The sequence below is a fragment of the Micromys minutus genome, assembly GCF_963924665.1.
Source record: "Micromys minutus genome assembly, chromosome: 1".
Lineage (NCBI taxonomy): Eukaryota > Metazoa > Chordata > Mammalia > Rodentia > Muridae > Micromys > Micromys minutus.
In genome coordinates, this window is record NC_137969.1 from 71,506,687 (window position 1) to 71,531,943 (window position 25,257).

The following is a 25,257-nucleotide window of genomic DNA, read 5'->3' on the forward strand; positions in this document are numbered from 1 at the left end:
AGGGATAAGACTAGAAAACTGAGTACCATTCTAGATCTAACCCTCAGCAGAGTCAGGTGTGTGATTCTCTGGCTTTGTTTCCCATCTCAAAACCATGAAATGCTGAAAAGCAAGACAAACAAATAGGAAACAAAGATAGAAGCCCATTGAGAATGGCAGAATCCTACACTGTTGATTGGAGAAAGGGATGTTTCCATATTTAAGAGACTGTACTTGGGGGATTTTTGTCACAATAGGTCGATATCCAAATAACATGCTAGTATCTGGCTTCCATTCTCTCAGTTGCTACACAGACACAAGCTGACTAATCTGTCTTTAGCTGTATGTTTTTGATTTTTTTGTTTTGTTTTTTTTTAAGGAGGAGAAATGATGTGGCAAGGAAAAAGCACTACACTCACACTAGTCAAGCAAAACTTTCCAACAAATCCTTGTTAGTTATGTAGGAAGGTCTCATCGACTAGACCTGTGGACATAGTCACAGCCAGCTCTGAGGGAAGACAGGTGCTTTTTCTGCATACATCACTGTCACAAAGAAAATCAGGGTTATATTGGAAAGGGTGGTAGTGAAGTTGGATAGCAGGTAGATATGAAAGCATGTAGCTCTGACCGTGTCATAGCAGGTAATAACAAAATAAGACAGTATCTGCCGAGAGCTTCAGCAGTTAAGCGCACATACTGATTTTCCCTAGTACAGGACTTAGGTTCTCATTACTCAAACCAAGCAACTTACAACCACTGTAGCTTCAGCACCAGAGGATATGACACCTTCTTCTGCGTTTTAACACATATGTGGCATAAATACAGTGTTGTGTCCATATTGCAAAAATCCCAAAGAGACCACCAGAAACCACAACTTTGATGCACACACATGAGTCTTTATTCAAGCTTGAGCTTGGGCCACAAACCTTCCTGATGCAATAGGGTCGGAGAGTGAACCCCCACCCTCACCCCCCAGGTCTAAGTGAAGGGAGTTTATAAAGGAAAAAGCTGCAGGTGGGGATTTTCCAGTCTTGGCATTATCCAGGAGGGTAGAGAAGTGTTGGTTTTTAAGCTAATTGGTTTACAGCACTTGGTTAAACCACAGGAGGGAGCCTACATCTTGACCTCAGAAAGACTTATGTTTTCTTAGCCGACTCTGTTGTTATCAGCCAGCTCTATTTTGCTATTCCATGGATATTTTGTAATTTTTCTCATATCTCAACAATGGGGGTTATGTCTTTCTAAGGGCAACTTAACTTAGAATGGAGTCTTAAAAGCAGAATGGAGTTTATTCTGCTACCTCAGTCCCTCTTAACAAAACACACAAATACAAATATAATAAATCTTTTAAAATAAGATCAATAAAACAAAAAAAACATCAACAATCACCTTACATGTTGCTGGATCCAGGACCTTCCATGCCCATGTACACACAACTTGCTACTGTGCTACAGCCCCATATTTAATAATTAAATTTAATATCTCACAGTCCATTTTTAATAGACAAAATTTCCCCCTGGAGGCCCCGCCCCAATTTGCCCCTCCTCCTTTAGCCTCTTGGATTGGCTTTTCCCCACTTCCGGCTGCTAGGTCTGAGTACACTCCCGCTTCCGGTGTCATGGCGGCTTGAGGTCCCGGTAGTCGGTGCGGACACTGCAGGCCCCTTCCTGTGGCGCGGCGGGTCCAGGTGGGGATGTGATGGCGGGCCACGCTTCCTGGAGGCCTTCGGGCGGCTGTGGCAGATAGAGCCGCCTGGGCTCCTTGGCCTCGGTGTACCGGGTGCGGCACCCCAGGCTCGCTCCCTGGCGCCCTCTGGGAGGCACTCCGACTGTGGCCTCAGCCACAGAATATGGTTTCCAAATAGTGAGAGCAGCGCTGGAGCAGTTGCAGGGTCACAGGAACATCAGTAATTGTGGCTGTCCTCCATCTCCTGCCCAAGTCCCTGTCCAAGCATAAGCGTCCACTGCCTGCCTTTGATCGTGGGAGGAGGTGGGAGAAGATCGGGAGGCATATCGCTTCTCAATCTGCCTTTACTTTGCAGCTCTGTGAGGTGTACAGTGGAGGTGATTATCACAAAGCAAATGCTTAGAAGTCCTGTTGGCTTCCAGAAATATTTGCAAATACAACTGTAAAATAGCCTTAAATTGAGAAAATAAAAATGTAAGCATTCCTGTCTTACTGTTCTAATGCTGTGACAAAACACCATGACCAAGACAACTTATTAAAGAAAATGTTTAATTAAGCTTAAGCTTTCAGAGGGTTTGAGTCCATGGTGGCAGAGCAAAAATATGGTAGCAGGAACAGCTGAGAGCACACATGGCAGTTTAATTCAAACTTCTACCACACTATTTCAAGCAAGTTAACATACAATTTAAAGTGTATTGGAAGATATATGAATAGCTAAACTAAGATAGTTTTGAAAAAAATTGGAAAGTGGAATTTGCCCTACAAAGCAAGCAACAAGCCAGAATTTATAGAGGAAAATATGTAAGATATAACAAAGCTTTGTTATTAAAACTATAGAGATACAAATTATATATTTTAGGTATTTTATAATGAAAGAGCTATGAATCTGAGAAATTGGAGAAGTGGACTACTAAGTCAGTCCATCACTAAGATACATTGCTAACTAATAGGACTTTTACTAGTGAAATACGAAACTGACTTAATACAGTTGAAGAAAAATATAGGTTTGTATTTCATATGATATACATGGTTAAGCCTAAATTCTTCATTTAGTCTGGTACAGTAAATATTTAAAAATGCCTTAACCTACATCCTGACTTCCACGGACACTATAGCACATCGGAGATCGCTAACTCCGCAGCTCCAGGCTGCCTGTAAGAACTCAGGCCTGGTTCACTCCACCATCCTGCTGTTTCTGTCCCGGGTGATACAACTGCCCTGGCATGTTGTTTGTGAGGCCTTATACACACACACCCCAACTCTGTGGCAGGCTTTATGTGTTCCACCAGTAAACCCTTTGAACTCAAGTCACCAATCAAAGAACACACCAGAACACTCTGATCTAATTAGTAAATATAACTTGCCCACCTAGATAAGTCAAAGAATCATGTACAATTCCATCCCTTATAAAATATTTGAAACAACCTTATTTATGAAGAGATGCACTAAGAGAAACATACATGTCTGCCTCTACCTTGTTTTCCTCCAGCAGTCTCTCCTCCTCTCCTCCTCTTCTGTTTTCTTAGCTTTCCCCCCACCTACCTCTCTACTGTCTAATCATGTATCACCTTAACATCAACCCACATACTCAACAGATATTGATTATCTACTATGTGTGGAAGGTTTTCTGGACACTGAATATATATATCAATGAAAAAGGAAAGCCTCTCTGTACTGTTAACCCCCAAATGTAAAAGATAAAAGTTAAAATAGAAGAAAATGTAACTTCATTTTTTTTCATGACCTTGGAGTGGGGGAAGGACTCCTTCCTAGACAAGAACCAGAAAGGCACAGAGCATATGGCAAACAAACAACAAACAAAGCTTTGTGATGTAGTAAATATGAGCACATTGATACACTGACTACCCAAATGGTCTTTTCACTATTCCCTAGGACCCTTGTGAAAGACTACCATCACCATGCTGCTTGAGGAAGCAGAAGTTGGAACACAGGCCAAGACCTTAAGTTCCTAATTTTCTTGGGTAGCTAGGCTTTCATATGTATAGCAGCACATTTGGGTCCTAACCAGGCCTCAATTAACTTTGTTTATATATGCTCATGATTGGACACTGGGGCCTTTGCACATTCTAAGCAAGTTCTTATTCTTAGGCCGCTAATAATCTGTCATGTCAGGAAATCAGCTCAAAATCCTGTGGAGCCCACATTAAGAGAATGAGAGCTTCTTGTAATTTATAAAAACAAACTAATACCTTCTATCAATTTTAGTATTAATAAGAAGTAAGAAACTTGCCAAACCAGGACTTTAGCCCAAAATAGATCTATCAAGTTCTCAATCTGGATCTTCAGACGTTCATTTATTAATAACTTATCTGAAGCAGGGTTAGAAAGTGGAAAATCTGGTAGAGAAAAACTGAAATAATCAGGGAAAGGAAGATTTGCTACCATCCAGTCTGGGAGAAAGTCAGATATATGAAACTGACGAGAGGTAACCAGGCATATGAAAGACATAGAATAGTATACATGGGTTAAATGAGTTACAATATATGTAAGAATTCTATTTCAAGGCTTAGGAATTAATTCATAAATAACAAGTCAATGAGTTATTATTGGGTAACTGGAGCTCACGTGAAAAAACCTGCAGTGACAGGTGGGTCATAACATCCTTCAGGACCATAACCTCACAGGTGGGGAGGACCTGTTTGCTTCCTCTCAGTATCCTTAGACCTGGATCCTGCTGTTTATAACCCTGATCCATCTGACATAACCAGGCTCAATGGAGGGTCTAAGTAATGTGTATCAACCAAGTGTTTAATAAATGAAGATGCTGAGAATGAGGTGGTAATTTCTCCAAAGTCACAGGGTCATAGGATGGGAACTCTGAGGTCACTGTTGAATACTCTTTCTGCTGTATAAACCTTTACTTCCCATTGTTGGAAGTTGTCAGCCATGAAGCAGGGGAGACTAAACAGACAGGAGACTGGGTTATGGCTGTCCAATTACAAGATAGGGTAGTAAGAGGTAAGTGGTGACTTTGGAGCCTCTTGAGGAGTGTTCCAGAAAGCAAGCATGTGGGAAATTACTCCTCCAAGGCTGCAGAACAGATGAATATGAGGGTCTATATGAATCAGTCTCAGTGGCCCAATAGAAATTGGCATTTAGATTCATACTTGCAGATGTGGCAGCAGAGAGCAGAGAGCAGAGCTCTAGCCTGCCTTGTCCAATGTCCTTGTCTTCAAGGCAAGACATCCACATACTCCTCATCAGTGTTCTCTGGGAAAAAGCAAAGGGCAGCCATGACATTTCAAACCTCCAAGTCCCATCAGCCAGCCCCACTGGAGGGAAAGACCAGGCAGAAAGCAGTGTTGATGCCACATCAGAGAGGCATCTCCATGGCTGCAGTACCACTAGGAGCTTTCATGACCAAAGAGGGATTCTGTGCCAAGTGGAACCTCAGTTTATATGACTCAGTATCTGCCTTCACCAATGGGAATCCCATGCCTTCCTTGGAGTGCCACTGCTTGAATCTTGTTCCAACGAGGAAAAAGGAAGGGAAGGAAGAATTCAGCCTTAGGAAGACATTTTCCATTAGTAACTGGGTACCTGGGGCATAATCTATCATGTCTGACCAAGCTTGCAAAATTGATATGCTAAGGCTCATGTCCAGTTCTTGGGAAAAATCTCTCTAGATTTGGATTTGCCTTCCAGGGATTTGATAACATTTTATTAAAGCATAGACAACACTATCACCATAACAATCACTACCACCAAATCATCTTGATTTGCATAAGCATCTGACTTTGATACATTTACGCTTTATCTCCCTTAATGCTTTTTTGAGTAAGTCTGTAGGCATGCTTGTACAGGTGCATGTGCACATGAGTACCTTTGTGTGCGGAGACCAGAGGTTAACCTCATATATTATTCTTCAGGTTTCATATACCATGTTTTTTGAAATAGGGTCTTCCTCTCTCCTGGATCTCATCATGATCAAAGAACCCCTGACATCTACCTGTTGTTGCCTCTGCAACATTGGGATTATAGCCATGTGCCAACATGTCCAGATTCTGAAAACCATCACTTCTGAGGATCAAATTCAGGTTCTTGCACTTGCAAGACAAGCACTTTACAAACTGGGCTATTATTTCTAGAGACCTTTTAGTGTTTCCTAATTTTATACATTTTGTTGGCAAAAGGCAGGGGGACTATTTCTGAGGCTGGGTCTACAGACGATAATCAGATCATAATGACCACACAATACCCTGAATGGTGGTGAATCAACTAAAAAGAGTAGGGGGTCAGGTTTCATTTTAATCATTATAATTCCACAAAAATCTTTTTAGAGGAATGAGACACCTCAGCAGCCTAAAGAGTAACTTTGCTCAGACAGAATACAGTGGCTATGGATGCTTGCAGGCTCCCTGAGAACTCAGGATCCTCACCTTTCTCCCTAGTTAGCAGATGTGCTGTCAGCACAGATGCTGCCCACAGGCAACTGGAATCCCTCTCATGCAGGATGAAACAGAGAAATGTCTCTTGTTGTATTTGTTTAATTCAAAATTTAACTCAATGGGCAGATGCTAGATTCTTTCAAAAGGCAGCACAATGGGTAGACGATGAAGGTAAGGGTAAGCTTGTCATATGATCTGAGAGTTCTATGAACAGACTTCCGTCATGAATATGATTATCCCCCATAATTCTCAAGGCCTTCATAATTTAGAAATATATGTGAAATAATTTGTCCCTGATCATTTTATAAATGAGTGCTTAGGAAAAAATGGAGGGAAAAATAACAGGATAAGCCTTGGTAGGGGATTTGACATGATTTTCTCAGAGAAACCTGTCCACATGTGAATTTATTTCTAAACTTTAGTGGACTACATATTGTTACAGAATGAATTCATAGTTATCCTTTTTTTCCCCTGGACCTTCCCCATCTCCTTCCTGGCCGTCTTAGTGTAGACACTTGGTTGTCTTGTTCATGTTCAGTACATGTTCAGATACAGAAGCTGCTGTATCTTGGCATAGTAGAAATTGTACTAGGTAGGATGAAGGTCTTTAGAATAATGTCAGAGAACAAGTTGTCAATTTCCATTGACTCTGCAGCATAGGCCGTGCATGAATATGGAATTAGGGATCCCTCTGACCCCTTGTCAGGGCTCTTACCATAAATACTCAGCTTTAACTTCAATCTTCTCCCTCTTGGGCAGAAGCTCCGTCTCATTATTGGGTTTGAAAGATGAACCACCATTCCTTGACCTGGTGTTTTAAATTTGGAGATTAATTCCTCTAGGTTTGCAAAGACCTCTTTTGGAGTACTGGACTCTTTCTGCAAAGATATAAGAAGATCACTGTTCCTTGTGAAACTATGGGTAAAATGTAACATTCCTTGCAACTTCATGGATGCTTTAAGAGTTGACAAGCAGAGAGTAAGAGGCCAGTAGACCCCTGTCTCAAAAACAGAACGAAACAAAACAGAAAGTGTGAAGAGGAAAAGAGATCATGAATTGGAAGAGTATATACATGTCTGAAGGGAAGAAAGGGCAGAGGCAACACTGCCTATCATATTACATAATTACATATTATATTCTCAAAATATATTAAAAATATTTGAGGAGTCAAGTTGAAAGCATGCCATTTGTCTAATTCTATGTACTTTAGTAGTCCAAAAGGCAAAGACATTGTACTATCATATTTTTATGTTTCAAATGAGACAATTATGTTTTGTGAAGTACTAATTACTGATCTTATTTGAATTTTAAAATTAAGTTTTACCAATTGCCTTAAGAGTGTCCTGTATAAAAAATGAAACAATAGATGCTTAAGTATTTTAGGGATAGTTGTATGTTCTAATGTTGTTCTGATATTCACAGTGAACGAAATCATATTGAAGACCTTTATCAGGGTGTATTTTCAGATCTTATGTTGGTAATTAAGAATTATATTACATTTGTTATACTTACTTCCTAAAACAGATAACTAAATTCAAAAGAAGCAAAGACATTTCCCTATTGAGTTCACAGTAAATCAGAAAAACTAAAGGAGTCCCTACAAGATACAGCTGCTTAATGTCTCCTTTTCTGTTTTCAGACAGCTGTGGATATGCTTAACTTTTGAACATTTGAGCTTCTTCACGTTTGCCCTTTCCTCTTCCATCCTGGAACATGGTTTAATTTTCTAATCTAAAAAGAGTTATGTTTTGGTGGGGTTTTGTTTTGTTTTTGTTCTTTTTCTTCAAGACAGGGTTTTTCTGTCCAGGAACTAACTTTGTAGACTAGGCTAACCTAGAACTCAGAGAACTGCTTGCCTCTGCTCCGTCCTGATTCCTGGGATTAAATACATATGCCATACCATGCTCAGTTCTGCATTGTTATGGAAGGACTATGGGACATTTTTCCCACCCCTGGAGCAGAGCCAGCAGCTGAATGTGACCCTCTATGGTTGTTGACAGAAGCTGGGTGACAGGCTTGTTTGTATTAAAATACATGTATGTGTACACACAGGTGTGAACACATACACATCACAGCTTATTATAAAAATATATTTATCTTACAGCTTGTTAGATACAAAGGCAGATAGATTACTGACTTCAAGGTCAGTTTGGGATGAATGAATTTAAGTCCAGGCCTGGTTTTAAGGGTAATCTCTGGATGGGATCCCACTCAGCTAAGCTTATTGTTTGTGCTTACAAAGGCAGGCAGGCAGATATCTGAATTCGTTTGCAATTTTTTTTAAAGGGCTTGCTGTCTTTTCCTAGGAGTCAAGTGGCTAAAGTTGAAAAAAAAAATGCTGTTTGGTAGGATAATCAAAGGGGAAACTGGAGTAGAAGATTGAACTGATATGTAAACAAAAGACTGGGCGTTGTTCTGGGACATCTGAGCTGTCTGGAGATCTCCAGAGAAAGCTGTCTCAAGCAAAATATAGGCTGTCAGCTTGTACCCACACTTTTACTTCAAGTTACTCATTTTGCTGCACCTGAACAACCCTTCTTCAGAAACCCTCTGCAAGCCGAGGCTGGTCCTTGGCAACACCGTATAGTTGTAGAAAGTGTTTTAAATGCAGCCCAGGTCCATTTGTTTTGCCTGTACAGGAGTAGGTGTAGCTACCTCTATGGTCTGGAGGAACAGCCAGCTTTATTAAAACAGGGAACACAAATCCACACTGGCCTGTTTTTCTCAGAGACAAAGCTCACTGATTATCAACCTTGGGATGGCACTCATGTTCTTGAAAGCCTCTATGTGGTCACACCAAAGATATAAGTGATTACCTCAGGTTTTCCTAATCACCACACCATTGCTATCGCAGTCCTTATATAGTCTTACCTCCATAATGTAATATCCATGTTTCTCTCTGAAGATTCTGTAGTTATAGACAAACTTTTGAAACCTGTGGGAAAATGGCTCTGTGAATCATAAGGTTCTTTTTTTTTAAGATTTATTCATTTTATGTATATGAGTACACTGTAGCTGTCTTCAGACACAACAGAAGAAGGGATCAGATCACATTACAGATGGTTGTGAGCTACAATGGGAATTGAACTCAGGACCTCTGGAACAGCAATCAGTACTCTTAACTGCTGAGTCATCTCTCCAGTGTGGAATCATAAGGTTCTTATATACAAATCTCCATGATGGCTGTCTCTATTCTTTAAACACAATGTGTTTTTCAGTCTTAAATCCCAAGAAGACAGTGGACTTTCCTAGACCTTCTCCTCTGAATTTGAAAGACAGAAACGTTTGGTTTCGAAACACAGAGCCTCCTAAAGATGATGAAGTGTGAACTCTCTCTAGCAAAGAAGAGGGGAAAAAATTAAGATCCTTGTTACTACCTGACCTTTGTCAGGACCTTGTTACTACCTTCCCCTCACCCACTTCTCAAGGCAATCTCAAGTTTGACTCAGAGATTGTTGTCCTGCAAACAGTTTTTTTTTTTCCCATTTGACTGATTATAATCTGGATTGAGTCTGTGGTCTTTCCCAGGTGTCTCAAACTCTATAATTCTTATTTCTCTGGTTTAGGCTGATGTATATTTTATATGAATGTATTAAATTTCTAAGGGCATATTCTTTAATTGTAACAGAAATGATTTTGTCTCAGTGTTTACAATAGCAAATACAAAATAACATCTTTTAGTGTTCACCACTGAAGGAGGTCATTTCTCTGTGACTACCTAGAGGAAAAGGTGAGCTATTTCAGAGTCATGTGTGCATCATTATCAAGACTGTATGAAATATTTTGAATGTTGATAATCAGAAACAAAATTCTACTAGTCACAAATTACATTTTCTGCTCATTTTTAATAGTAACTATTGTTTTTGATATCCTATGTAAATGCATACAGGGATAAATATACCAGATGTGATGGTTTAAAAGTAGCAATCGGGGAAGGGTAGCTGAACACGAGCCTAAGGAGCAAGCCAGTAAACAGCATTTCTCCATGATTCCTGCCTGTTCTCTCTCTTAAGTTTCTTCCCTGACTTTCCTAAGTGAAAGACTGAGATCTGGACATGTAATCCATGTTTTTGGTCATCGTTATAAATCCAGGATTCTCACGTCCTGCCTTCAGTGGCTCAGCACCAGCAGCTTATATTATCACTCCCCTCTACCTCTCTGCCAGGCTCAGTGCATATCCACTGTAGCTGTATGTAAATGTATAAGGAGGTATCGGCTAACATAACGGATGACCTATAAACTTCAATTTTATGATTTCTTTATGTTTATGAAAATAACGTATGTTCAGTAGAAATTATGCTTCAGATCTTGAGATTTTAATCAATAAGCTATATCTATCTCTCAAGAAACTGAGCCATAATGACCTGCAATCATGATGGGAAATAACCAGTTTTCTGTGTTATGAAGATACGTTGTTTGGTATATATGGCACAGTGTGTGTGGTTTAAATAGTATACTCAACATACATGGGGTTACTGAGACATAATTTTGTTGTAAATCAAGGATCATTTACATTTGGAATGTTTTTGCTATCTTTTAAACCTTGGTTTAAACTCTCTGTTCTGTATAGCTAAATGAAAAACACAGTTCTGTCTTTTTCTAGCTTTTAGACTGTCTTCACTCTCTCTCTCCCCCTACTCTCCCCCAACCTCTCTAACACAGAGTCTATCAACATGTAACCATATTAAACTAGAATTCACTGGATAGCCCAGGCTAGCCTAGATTAGACAGATTGACTGCATCTGCTTCCGAAATTCTGAGGCACCATGGCCATTTTCAATCACACGTTTTTACTTTTTGTTTTATTGTTTTTGTTGTTCTTGATGTTTTCTTGTTGCTGATGTTATTTCTGTTTTTCAAAAGAGTGTATCTCTGTGCAGTCCTGGTTGTGCTGGATCTAGCCTTATAGACTAGGATGGTCTCGAACTCATGATCTGCCTACCTATTCCTCCCAAATGCTACGATTCCTGGTATGCTCTACCACCTGGTATCACTCAAACTCTTAGTATTTCCATAGAATCAATTATTTTCTTATGCTCTACAGAAACAATTTTCTACCTTGTTTTTCCTCCTTAAACCAATCTTATGCTTTTTAAAGGGAATGTATGTGGGCATTTGCAGGTGTGCTTGTGTACCACATACTTGTGTGGTGCCAACGTTGGCCAGTGCTCTTAGCTGTTGAGTAGAGGGAGAGAGAGTCTCAATCTGCTCTGATTGCTTGCATCTTCTCAGTGAGTCATCAGAGAACCCGGGAGTGAGAAGGTGATAACAATCAAGAGAGAATCCCAGCCGTCCACTCCCAGCTGTCATCAGGGACCCTTCTGAGATACACGGCCACACCTGTCACTGCCATTCCTGCACCCATCAAAGCCTGCACTCGGGTTCTCTGCCATTGTCACTGTGCACAGACTGTGAATGTGGCTCTCCAAAGAAGGCTCCCCTATTTCCCCTTTCATCTCTTCAAGGACACAGCTCAAGCCATTCCATGCTCCCTCTCTCTGACTTCACCAGTCTCTACTCAACAGCCTGCAGAGTCCTGCCATACACTGTGAGTCAGAACATGTCACTCCTCTGCACATACAGAATCAAAGCTAAGAATTGTTAGGCCAATTTCAGAGAAGGAAAAAATCTGGAGGGGGTTGGAGGAAGAGAGAGCGAGAAAAAGAGGGGCGGGGGGGGGGGGGAAGGAGAGAGAGAGAATGTGTGTGTGTGTGTGTGTGTGTGCTTATATGGGGGGTGGTTCCCACCCAATAGATCATAAAGCTTCTTACAGAGCTAGTGAGAAGCCCGTTCTGAGGAGAAAGATATTACCAGCATAGACTAGCTCAGGTATATGTCTGTGTGTGTGATGGTGGCTTGATAAATGACACTGCCAACACAGGTTGGTGCAGGGGAACAGTCCACAAGTGGCATCATTTTCATGTGGAAACACATGAACTGGGATCTCTGCTCTATACTCTAAAGACTCTATTATGAGGGGAAACACATTCAACTATGGAGAGATAAGTATCATGAACACTTAAGGACCTTCAGGCAAGAAAGAACTTTATTTCTAATTGTAAAAAGTAAAAGCAGAGTACTGTGCTTGTGTGTTTGTTTAATTAATTAAAGCTTCAATTTGTCAGAATAGGCTCTTAGGAAGTAAAACTTCCTGACAATTAGGAGAAGTCAATTACAGCCCTAATGTGTGGGAAAATACTAAGACAAGCTGTCAGTAGACACAGGAAAGATGTTTCATGTTACTACCATCCAGAGAAATGCATGTTAAATAGCACTGAGGTCTCATCTCATACCAGACTGGCAGAGATGAAAGAATTTATTAATGCAAAATAATGGCTGTGAGGAAGCCTTAGAAAAAGTTCAATATATTATGTAGTATAATATCTGTGAAAACAGTTTGATAAAATTTAATAAAATTAGAAAATGTATCTTACGAGACAGCATTATTTAAACAAAGCAGATAATGCCAACATTTGATCATGTGTTAAAAGTAAAGATTGGTGAACCTGAACATTTAATTTATTTAAGATATTTCAAAGTGGTCTGAAGAAATGGCTCAACACTTAAGAGCAGTTGCAGAGTACCCAGGTTCAGTTCCCAGCTCCTGCATGGCAGTTCATAACCATCTTTACTTCAGGTCCAGGGGTCTAACTCGCTCTCTCTGTGTCCTCTGTGGGCACCAGCCACATTCGTGGTACACATATACACATGCAGGCATAAACTCAAACACTAAAAGTAAATACATCTTTAAAATAAAATATTAAAAAGTCATGAATATATAAACCCAGTAAAAGCATAAAGTAATAAAATATCTAATTATTTCTAGTATGGTTAAATAAAATCATTACAAATAATTACAAAAATGGGGTCTAGGAAGCTGGGTTAAAGCACTTGCAATGCAAATATGAGGACTAGAGTTTGGATTCCCTGGGTGTGGCTTACATCGTGTAACTCTAGCCTCAGAAGGAATAGGCAGAGACAGGGTATTACAAGACCAAACTTTCTGGTTAGTGAAGGGCTCTAACATGACCAAACAAGGTGCTGGCAGGATGCCCTTTCCTGCTTTCCTTTAAGCCACTAGACTTCCATATTTGGTCATTTCCTCATTTCTGAGGCTGACTACCAAGGTCTAGCTATCCACATTCCTATTTGACTACATTGACTAACACAGACAACCAGGACTTACCAGTTTACCCTAGTGCAGACATCTTCATTTTTGCTTAAAAACTACTGCAGAGACTCTTGCTGTTGTTTTTGCCCTATTCAGATTCAACCACCCTGTCTCTATTCTCTCTTTCTTTATAAAGGATCTCTTTGTGTTGGAAATTGGTGTCTGAGTGTGGTAGGTGCATGCTCAATTCTTTGTCCCTTGTGGACTCTTTTGTAAGACTAGTTTCATCTGTCAGCTCTGGGTTTGACTGAGAGGGTCTGCCTCAATGAATAAGGTGAAAGCCATTCCAGGGGATTTTCTACATCAACCTCACGCCTCCATGTGCATGTGACACCACTGGGAGTGGACGCACACACACACACACACACACACATACACACACAAATATATTATCATTTAAAATTATTTAAAAGTTAGTAAACCAACTATTCTATCAATTATGGGGAAAAAAAGATAGAAAATGGCTTTATTCGAATGGAAATGTAAGGTTACACACTAAGGAAGGAGAGAAGAAGGGATGAAGGGAGGGAAAGTCAAGGAAGGAAGGAATGCTGAGAGGAAGAGGGAGGAAGGAGAGGCTTATGAGTGGGTTCAGTGTGCACTGAGTATTTGCCATGGTGTAGATTTTCATCTATTGAATAGAGGATTGTCAGCTATTGAAAGATTTATTTACTTCCCTTTCCTGTGGAACAGTAAAACAAAAGCTCCACACCCCAAAACACTTTTTTGCTTATTCATCTCTAATAATCTGGTCATATTTATGCAACTTTGAGAAGACCATTCATGAACATTTTGAATTTTAAAATAATATTTTAGTATCAAAAGCAAGTTACAGAAATTAGGAATGATAGTGCCTGCCTTTATCCCAGCACTCAGGAGGCAGAGGCAGGCAGATCTCTCTTGTTTGAGGCTTACCTGGTTTACATAGGAATTTCAACACAACAAGGACTATGTAGAAAGACCCTGTAGGAGAAGGAGAAAGAGAACAACAGAAAGAGAAGGAGGAAAGTAAGGAAAGAACAAATAAATGAATTAGGTACAGGTTTTGTTACATAAGCCTGTAATGATCCTGATAGGAGCCTTCAAGATTCCAAGTGTTTACTAGCTTCTAATCCTTATAGAAACAAGACAAATATGTGAAACAAAAGGTTACACCCTAACTACTTACTATTAGTTTTTCATCAACCTCTTGTCATTCAGTATTCAGACAGCAAGAGTATACTTTAGTAATTCTTTCAAGGGTGGGGAGGTTCTTATTAAACATTAAAAAACAAAAACAAAAAACAACAAAAAATAAAGAAAAACAAAACAAAAACAAAAATCAGAAAACACCTTTTAGAAAACTGACCTCAGATGTCAATCTAAAAGATTTTGCTTTCTAATTTCCCCATTGTTTGAAAGAGAGAAACAGGGACATTATTGTCAGTGGTTTTTGTGGGGAAATATGCTGATGAGTGTCTTAACTGTCTTAACAATCCCGGGTCTTATAAAGCTGTGTGATTCACTTTCGTTTCTATTGCTTGGATAAAGTATTACAAAAGCAACTGAAGGAGAAAGGATTTATTATATATATCACATGGTTCCAGTTCATAGTCCTTCATTGTAGGGAAGTCACAATGACAGGGGCATGAGACAGTTGGTACTACACCCATAGTCAGGAAAAGACCCCTGTATTGGGGAAACCGCTCACTCTAGTTCTCACCAGGAGAACACGAACCCAAGAACTCACAGAGATCCAGTCTTGCTGCAATCTGGTAAGAGGTTTATTCAGGGTGAGGGGAGGAAGACCAGAGCTCTGGGGATGACACATATCTCACGCAGGAGATAGAGGAGTCGACCCCGAACTCAATTAGAGGGACAAATTTATAGGGAAAATTACATGGGTAGTTAGCAACAAGCACATAGCAATTTCATTCATTCTCTGTCTGCTTTTGGATATGATTCAACTCTAGATCACCCTGTTTTGGGGCACACTGACCTTCATACTGCCACTACAGTGGATGAGCCTTCCCACTCCAATTAACATAATTAACTGCCCACAGATCAACCTAATCTAGTTCATTCTTAACACTCTTCCAAAGTGATTCTAGGTTGTGTCATATTGGCAATTAAAACCAACCATCACAATATGATGATAAGATAGTAATGAAGTCACAGTATGGTAACAATCAACATACCAAAACAGTTGGTATATATTGCCATCTTCGTCTCCCAGGACTCAGCACAAACAGCTGGTGATATAAAGCAGGTGAGTTTATAACTCTTTGGCACTGAGATAGAGCAAAGGACGCAGACTTCTGGAAAAAATATCACCACCACCAACTACTACTACTACTATTACTACTACTACTACTATTACTACTACTACTACTATTACTACTACTACTACTGCTGCTGCTGCTGCTGCTGCTACTACTACTACTACTACAACTACTATCCAAATCTAGCACTTAACATACTGAACTACAATTATCCACTTACTCATTTGTCGTTTATGCTAGAGTATGAGTTCCTCAAGGCCATCACACTGTCTGATTTATCCATCTAGTGCAATACCTGACTCTTAATACAGACACAGTATGCAGTTCTTGACTTACATTGAATGTGCTGAGCCTATATGAAGAACTCTTACAAGGAGGCTTGGAAAGTTCATCAAATAAAGAAAGCTGCACTGTTTTTGAACAGAAAGACTACTGTTGCAGTAAATATTGAAAATGGATCGCTTATCTCTTTATTGGACCCTCGAGGTCTCACTCCACAGGTGCTGCTTTTAGTATGGAGCCATGCACATGGACTCTATCACTCGGTCCACAAGCCTTATTCTCTCATGGTTCCCTTCCCAGGCGGTTTACTCTGCCCACCCTGGTTGATGCTTCTGCCCCACCGCCCAACACAAACATGACTCTAAGGCCTGATAGCTTTTCATACAGGTTTATATATTCAATTCTCCATCCACAAACCCTCTATTCAGTGAGATTTCATACAATGGACAAAGATACAAATTGCCCTTCCATATAAAAGGCCTATAAAATTCTTAAAATATTCATAGCTACCTACTGCTAATTAAGTCCACCTGGATACAGCGCATCCTTCTCAAGCTTCATCTTGATCTTCTTTCTTCTCTCTCCTTCTCCCCTTCTCCTCTGACCCTCTGACCCTCTCTCTCCACCTTCCCTTCCCCTGCCCAATCACCAGCTCTCGCCTTTATTTTACAAATTATAATGGGAAGAAGGTTCTAATGAAGTCACCTGAGAATGTGACTAGGCAGCCCTTCGTGGGGAAGTGAAATTAACATCAAAATACAAACAGCTGCAGGAAATCTACAACAGAGTACTGTTAAGATATTTTTATCAAATTATGTTTTAGTTGTGTTCCTAGCTCCAACATGCCCCTGAATCCCAGATTCGTTTATCCACCTGTCTATTCCCCATCTCCTTTTGTATACCTATAAGTTATCTTGGACTTGATGTGATGAATACCCTAACATCACCCCTGTGTTGGGTACTCTGTGTCCCAGATCCTCTTTCAAACCTTCTCCAGGCTGTACTGTGTTCTAACATCTATGAACTCTAATTATTCATTTAGTTCATCCTTCTTCATTGAACACCTTTATTTCTATATGCTGCTTGTATGCATGTCTCCCTTGGGCTGACCAATCCCATCTTCCAAGACCATAACTCAAACCCAATATTCCATCTCTGAAAGAAATGGCTGTCTATACTAAACCCCAGGAAGAAATGGTCTATGTGTAGTGTTAATTCCCACATCCTCGTTTTACTTGGGTCTTTGACCAGCACAAAACCTAAATTTATTTTGGAGTGTGGGTAAATTATTGCTTATTAACAATTATTGTATTTATAGTTACAGTTTTATAACTGAATATTCTTTCCTAGATTAAATAATAATAGATGACTAAGCAAAAATGTTTTACTTAAACATGTATGTGTGCATACATGTATCCTTTTAATTCATTACACTAACATAGTCAAAAACAGTTTGCTTTTATCTGATATAAACAGTGGGAAATAGTCATGATTTTGTCTCAAGTATTATTTCCGTTTTCTTGATCATGATAACATGCTGAACCATAGTCATCTCTATGTCCAATAGTATATGGTGTTGGATGAGTACCATAATGTCATCTGTTGATTGAACCACATCACATCACTTCCTTAAGTTCTGATGTCTTAGATGCTTTCAGTGGTGTCTCCTGACTTTGCTATGGTAATACATAACTCTTTTCAGACTATTTCATACATAGCATCCTGAATAACATTTTAAACATACAAACCAGATATAGACATGAAAACTCTGAGCTGGGAGAAGGAATAAGGTCAAAGAAGAGGAGAGACAGGAAGGGCCAGGATGAGTATGGTTGACAAACTCCAAGTATGGATAAGTAAAGTCCAGGGCAAGTGAGTGAAAGTATTAGTAAGAATGACAGAAAAAACCTAGCTCAGTGGTAGAGTGCTTTTGTGAGACCCTGTATTCTGTGGATGATACAACATAAACCTGGTATGATGCTACACCTATATATAATCCTGGTTCTTGGAAAACCAAGGAAGGTTACTGTGAGCTTGGGGTTAACCAGAGCTAGAATCTGAGGCTCTCCGAATAAAAGCAAATAAATAAATAAATAAATAAATAAATAAATAAATAAATAAATAAATAAGAAAATAAACCATAGACACATGAGTACATGTACACACATGTGCTGGCACACACACCTGTGTCCAATATTCTGAGACACAGCATATACCCAGAGTGTAGATTGGTAACTAGGTATATAGATAGGCATAGAGAAATGGGTAGATGGCAGATAGATAGATAGATAGATAGATAGATAGATAGATAGATAGATAGGTAGGTAGATAGATAGATAGGAAGGTAGATGGCAAACCATCTTGTCAAAAACAAGAACAAAAGCATGTATTCAGCCTTCATTTGAAACAAGCAGCAGGTTCATCACTTTGTACTACTATTTTAATAACAACCTTAATAATATAATTTATCAGACAAAATGGAGAATTAGAGACAGGGGCTATATTTTGATTTTTAATAATCATTTATAGACAGACATGAAAATAAATAATATATGTGTATACACACACACATATATATATATATAGATACATATATGGGTCTCTGGGGTAATGAGTAGCTTTTATATATTAACAAAATGACTCCTAGATAGCATCAGAATAAAGATTGGATGGCAGAAGGATCTTAAATGGATATTTTTTATCCCAACTTCCTAGGATAAGAGTGGACCGAGAAATAAAGGTTGAAGTTGCTGGATGTGGTGATTCATGCCTTTAATCCCAGAACTCAGGAGGAGGGCAGGTGGATCTTTGAGTTTGAGGAAACTTCCTAGTCTATTTAGGAAGTCGGAGTCACATAATGAGATACTGTATGAAAGGAAAGAAGGAAGGAAGAAGATTGTTAAAAGTGTATATGAAATAAAAGCGAAGAAGAAGATTATAGAGAACAGAGAACTGAGTTTGTAGGGCATCTCTGAGCAGCTGGAATCTGACACATTGGACTGGAAGGTAAGTCAGCACAATATTTGATATAGGTATTTATGGTAAATACTAAAAGTGCACCAATTACAACATCTGCTTCCAACAAAGCTGGAATAGTAGGACCACATTTATTATCCCTTCTCACAAAGCCCTCAGAAAGTTGAAAAGACACATGAAACTGCAGCCATTGAACAGATGTTTCAGGAGAGATGGGGCAGAGGGGAAGAAATTATATGAATTTTCTACATTTGTTTCTCCTGGCAGACATTTTTCTTCGGATGCTGGGATAACCCACATATATTCTCAACTGGCTACGAACATGTAAGCCTGTGTCCCCAGTTGTTATTGCTGTGCCTGCAGTGGCAGGTTAGCAGGCTATATACACGTTTGTCACTTCCTCATCTGCTCACAAAACAAGGCAAAGTGCCTTGGGTGGGTTCACTTAGCAAGGAAGAAAGGAGAGGTAACAGAAAGTTTGGCCAGTGGATTTTTTTGCTGTTGGTTGGTTCAGACTAGATGAGTAAAGAGTGTGGCATAATAAAACTATATATAAATTATAAGGATTACAATCCGCCGCTCAGTCATGAAGGGATGGCAGTGGCAGCTTTGTAGGGCTGGGGAGATGGCTCATTAGTAAAGGGCTCCAGTGCAAGCATGAAGGACTGAGTTCAGATCCCCAGCACCTGCATGAATGCTGAGCCTGGCATTGTGTGCCTGTACTAGCACGGAGGAAGAGGGAAGGGGAGGACCACCGAGGACAGCTGGCAAGCTAGTCTGGCCAAATCAGTCAGCTCCCGGGTCGACGAGACACCCTGTCTCAAAAATTAAGGTGGGGAACAATTGGGGAAGATGCCTGGCATTAACTTCTGGCATCCACACACACACATTTTCATGTGTATACGGGCCCCATAGTAACATGTACAGACAGACATACACACACACAAACACACACAGCATGTACAGAGAAAAACAGACAAAAAACTCATATGCAGAGAGTCATTTTCTATACATAAAACTGCAATGTGTGCATGGCAAAGCACTTGCTGATGTATGTATTTAAATATACTTTAAGAAAAAATGAGTTCTGCTTTTGTTTTGATGTGCCTTTGATCATTTTCTTTCTTTTTCTTTCCCCCTCCCTCTGCCCTACCTTCCTTACTTATTTTTTTCTTGCCATCATAACAGGCTCTCACACCATATTCCAGGATGATCTGAAACTCACTTTGTAATTCACACTGGCCTCAAGTTCGTGGCCATCCTCCTATCCAAGCTTCGTACATGCTGAGAACACAAGCAAGAATCACCATGCCCACCTTTACATCTTTATTTTGGAACTGTATTAGCAGTAGTAGTTGAACATGGGTGCCGTGATGGACCTCAGGGCTTTGTCCATGCTTGACATGTTCTAAGCCACTGAACTACACTCAACCCTGTGCTTTTTCTAAAAGGAGTTTGCATATTTCTTAAGCACACTTAAGAACAGTTTGCATATGCCCTAATTAACATAGATTGTTCAGGTTATTGTTTTTCTTTCTGAACTCTTTGCCACTCTTTCTCAGAATTTTGGGAGTTGCAAATGAGTCTCTGATGACAGAAGGGCATTGCCTCACTTCCTCCCACTGCACACAGCACCTGCAGCCTCTCCTTGGCTACAGAAAGTCTACCCTTCCCTTGATGGACTCTTTCCAGGGATGAATCACCCGCTAACATCTAACCTACTCTACAGGTTGCAAAGGCAGACCCAGTTACAATTTCTTCATTTTCACAGTCACACCACATACACATACTTCACACATTGAGGTTTTCTAGCTCTACCTGCTGAGAGATTAGATGCCCTGTCCTGTCTGTGTGAACTGTACCTGTCAAGCTGCAAGGTAAACATTCTCTGAAGCTTCCATCCCTTTTCATCAGTTTCTTTTCCTGTCCTCATATTCATATATTCATTCATTCATTCATTCATTCATTTATTCATACATAACATAATATACCTTAGGTTAGACTCAAACTTACTATGGAGCCAAATTTGGCCTTAAATTCCTGGTCTTCTTGACTTTGCCTCCCAAGGGCTGGAATTAATTACAGGAATATATTATCATGCCTGACTAAATGGTCCTTCCTTTCTTTCCTCCCCTTTCTACCTTTTTGCCTTCCTTCCTTCTTTCCTACCTGTCTTCCTTTCTTCCTGTCTTCCTTCCTTCCTTCCCTCTTTCCTTCCACTTTTATAATTTTGAGACAGAATTTTATTCTATAACCTAGGTTAGAAATCCAAACTATGAGATTTATAAATATAAACTCCTGGCTTTCCTCATTTATCTCTAAATTTTCATTCTTTATTCATTGGCCCTGGGACAGCTCAGAAATCTAAATACTGCAATAAAGAAAGGACCTGTCTGTGCCAAGAGGATGGCAAGATTCTGGAAGAGAAAATCACAACTCAGGTTCCCTGATGGGTACTTTATAATGTATTTCTGAGGTGTCTACCAAGAACATGTTTCAGTAGCTCTTAGTTCATAATTAAAGTCAAAGTAGATGATAATATATGAAGAGTTTGTTCATGTATATGACATTAGATCAGTTTGCCAGGTCTAGGAATGGTACACACTTATAATCACAACATTTAAGAGGTAGAGACAGGAAAAATTTTAGATTTGAGACCAGTCTGAGTTACATAGTGAATTCAAAACCTACCTGGATTTTGTGAGACTGTGATTCAAAATCAAACAATCAATCAATAACAGAAATGAACAGTTGTTTATTACCCTCATAAATTATACATAACATTAGTTACTAGGAGGATCTGTGCAAAGTGATAATTCCTCCAGTACTTGCCACTGTATTCCAAGGCTTGCAACCATGCCTGAAACCTAAAGAAACAGAGTATATGCTTATTGAATGAAATAAAAGAGGATTCCACTCATTCTCCAAGTCTCAGCACCAATATGATGCTTTCTGTTTCTCAATGGATCTGTCACTCAATGCTGTCAGCTCCAATCATACCCCATGATGTCCTAATCATCACAGCAATCACTTGTGCCACAGGTCCAGTTCTTAATTTTCCCTACTATGCTCTGGCTTCTGTTCTCTTTGTTAAATCCAGAAGCTGAGGCTCTAACACAGTGCTTGGCCTATAAAAATTATAATTAATGCTAAAAACAAGTGATCACCAAATCAGGAATAAGGTCACTGGGGTCATTTGACCTAAACCTTATGACTGAGCATGCACGCTATTTCATCTGTCCCTCCATGACATGGGCAGAGACGAGGGTAAAGATTTGTCCTGTGAAGGTGCTCAACAAATACCTTTCTCGTTTGACTTACTTTTATTTTTTTAAACAATCCAAATGATGTTTTGTTTCAGAATTTTAAAATAGTTCTATATTTATCATCACAGTGGTCCCATTCAGAGGACACCACTCTAGTGTGGAGCCAAGCACACCTGGATGCTATCACATGATCTGCAAGCCACCCTCTCTACTCAGCTCCTTTCCCACCCAGGCAGTTCATTTCGCCCTCTTTAGCTGCTTCTGTCCTGGGTGACCTACCACCGCCCCAGCATGTTGTTTTCACACACTGTCCTCCACCACTCAGTAAAAACATGACTCCACAATCACTAACTTATCAAACAGGTTTATATGTTAAATTCTCAATCCACAATCCCTCTACACAATAAGCTTACAACTAGTTGACAAAAATATAAGCTGCCCACCTAGATAAGATAAATTGACCCATAGAAACCTATAGAAATAATCATAACAACCGTATCTATTGAGAGATGTGCCGAGAGAAATATCAATGTCTGCTTCCAAGTACCGGGCTCTTGGAATGAGATATGTGGGTACCAGGCTTAGGAACTAACCATTTAGGGGATTGTACTCCGGCTCCATACTGAAGTGGCTACTTGTGTGGCTCCCATGGAATGAGACTTTTGACAGCCGGTAACAATAGAACCATTTTAGTATTTACCATTAAAATGTTTGATTCAGATGAATATATGTGCTGGGATGACATAACTCAGAGAAGCTGAAAATAAATACCAAGATTAAAGAGCATCTCAAAGTGGCATTCCCTTTACATGGGCCAAGATTTGTCATATTCTGGGATCCCCTTGCATTTTTTTCTACTGTCCTGCACTCCACCATAAGTAGTTCTTTCCCATCTCCCATCCAGAACTGCAATGGTTTAGCTCTCTAATCTCCCACAGCTTCGGTATTTTCTCCTCATCAGCTTTAGATTCTGAATCCCAGCCCTCAGCACTCATCTGCTCAGTATGGCCCCAGGCTATGTGAGGCTCCTCTTGGCTGTATCATATGGTGACAGATGTCATCAAGCAGAGAGAAACACCACATGGAGAGATAGGAGGGTCATTCTTATTCATTTGATAATGACATTTGTAGAAAGAACTACATTAATGTCCCCTAAGGTCCTTCCAAGTATAATAGTTCCAGTGACCTATGGTCTTCCCTTAGGTCTATCTCTTGAAGATCCTACCATCTCTTAACATCACTACATGGAGACCATGACTGTGACATAGACTGCCAATGGATACACACCAAAACCACAAACAAACAAACAATCACCTGAATATCACTTGCAGCTTGAAAGCTAAAATACACCTAATGTTGTCTCCTTCCAGGGAGTTTCTTGGCACCCTGTAAGGAAAAAAAGATCCCTCCCTGTGTAACACCTTGTAATGACAATCACTTTTGCCTTCTGATGTTTCTTCAGGCTCTAAGAAGCAAAAGAGCTCTTTCCTCCAGTGACGATGATTCTTAGTTCACCCAGACTTCAGTCAAGCACCCAGACTTCCTATGCCTGCCTGTAAATTTCCTTACAAAATTTGGTTTTATCAAAGCTCCAAAGCTTTGTATCTTCTTAGTCTCATCATCTGCCCCCAGATGAGATCTGATCGGGTCTTTCCTTGTGTTAAATACAGCTTTCCTTGTTTCCAAAGATTCCCCTTAGTTCTTCTCCATGCACAGACTCACATTCTTCTCCTTGCTATTTATACTTGTTCATACTGCATTTAGAGTTACAGATGATTTTTTTCCCTTGGAGAAGTTCCCATTGCATCAATCTCTACACCTGTCAGGAGGGCCCAGAATAAAATCTTCCTCGGTGTCTGTAATAGGCATGATAAAGGATTCAGTGTTACTCTATTTGTTCATCTACATACGACAATGGATTGAGCCAAGAGACCATGAAAGGATAAAAAGAAACGAAGAAATGCTGCTTGGTAAAGCCCTTTACCAACCTGAAAAAGTATGAATTATTAGCACTTTAAATGACAAGTGAATGCAGTCAACCAACCTTTCATGCTATAAAAAAGGACTCATGGCCTTCCTCACATCACATAAAGAGACATGTAGAGAAGATGCTCTTCTGTCAGTTCTTTCTTCCCATCATCCTCTCTCTTTATTACTTGTCTACCCTCTCTGTTGTCTCAGACACTGCCCTTGTCCCATGCACAACTGAGAGAGGAAGGCAGACAGAAAAGCTGAGTAGAGACATCCTTCTGTCTCTCCTTCCAGTACATGACTCATTACCATTCCAAAGTAGAACGAGATACAACTCCCTGAGTGTAGGCTGCCATCAGGATTCTTCTGCATGAGATAAGGGTACTCACGAGACACAGAGGCACAGGGCTCCTGGCACAGACTCGCTGTCTCTTATCAGAAAGTTGCCATCCACTCCTCCCTTGAGGAGCAGATCTTCACACTCTTGCTTGGTCAGGCATCCATGATAGTAAGGAAGATCCATGGAGGGTTGTTATGCTTAAAGTGTCCTGTCAACCTGAAATCCAATTCCAGGCCAAGGAGGAGCTATGGAGAGGGAAGTAGAGAGAGGAACGGAAAAGAAATGTCTCTTTCTCCAGTGTGGCTGAAACAAATGAGGTTGCTCTGTGGGGTTCAGTCAATTTTACATGACTCAGGAAATGAAAAGGGAGGGAGATGGAGTGACCATGAAACTCCAGCCTAGGGGTGGGTGGCTCAAGTGTGACTCACAGAAGTGGGTGAGTGCACCTTTCAGCTCAGTCAGTGCTGTGTGGCCGCAGCAGCAACACTAAAGTCGAACTCCTTAGGTTTACAGCATGTCTCACAGAAGTTTTCTCTCTTTCTAGCTACTGTTGTCTTTTCTAGGGACCATATCACTAATCCTGTGGTACCAGGTATCCATTTTTTTTTCTTGGGCTTTTTCCAATTGTTCTCTTCATTGATGGCCATCTATTCAAAATTAAGCTTCCCTAATGAAGGTTGAGAAATATACTGCTCTGTGGATACAATAATAATAAGTCATTGGGTTTTATACTATGTCCATTTAACACAGTAATGATCATAGGTTCTTCCATAAGTATAAGGACCCATCTAGCGATGTGTTCTTAGCCCTAATAGCACTGTCAAGAATGAATCTCTGTTTTGGGGCATCCATCAGAGAAAACTACTTGAATATCGTTTTAAACTGATATAAAGTATTTATTAGTTTTCCAGCAATT

At 40.0% G+C, this 25,257-nt stretch overlaps 1 protein-coding gene across 1 annotated transcript; it reads right to left on the reverse strand.

The window, feature by feature from the left end:
* Nucleotides 1-4,858: 4,858 nt before the first annotated feature.
* Nucleotides 4,859-24,524, reverse strand: LOC308426297 (SH2 domain-containing protein 1B2-like; the record flags this gene model as incomplete). Its single annotated transcript, XM_080924034.1, has 4 exons — nt 4,859-4,896; nt 6,790-6,952; nt 8,946-9,009; nt 24,391-24,524. 4 exons carry the CDS (start codon nt 24,522-24,524, stop codon nt 4,859-4,861), a joined length of 399 nt encoding a protein of 132 aa, XP_080780160.1.
* Nucleotides 24,525-25,257: the final 733 nt, after the last annotated feature.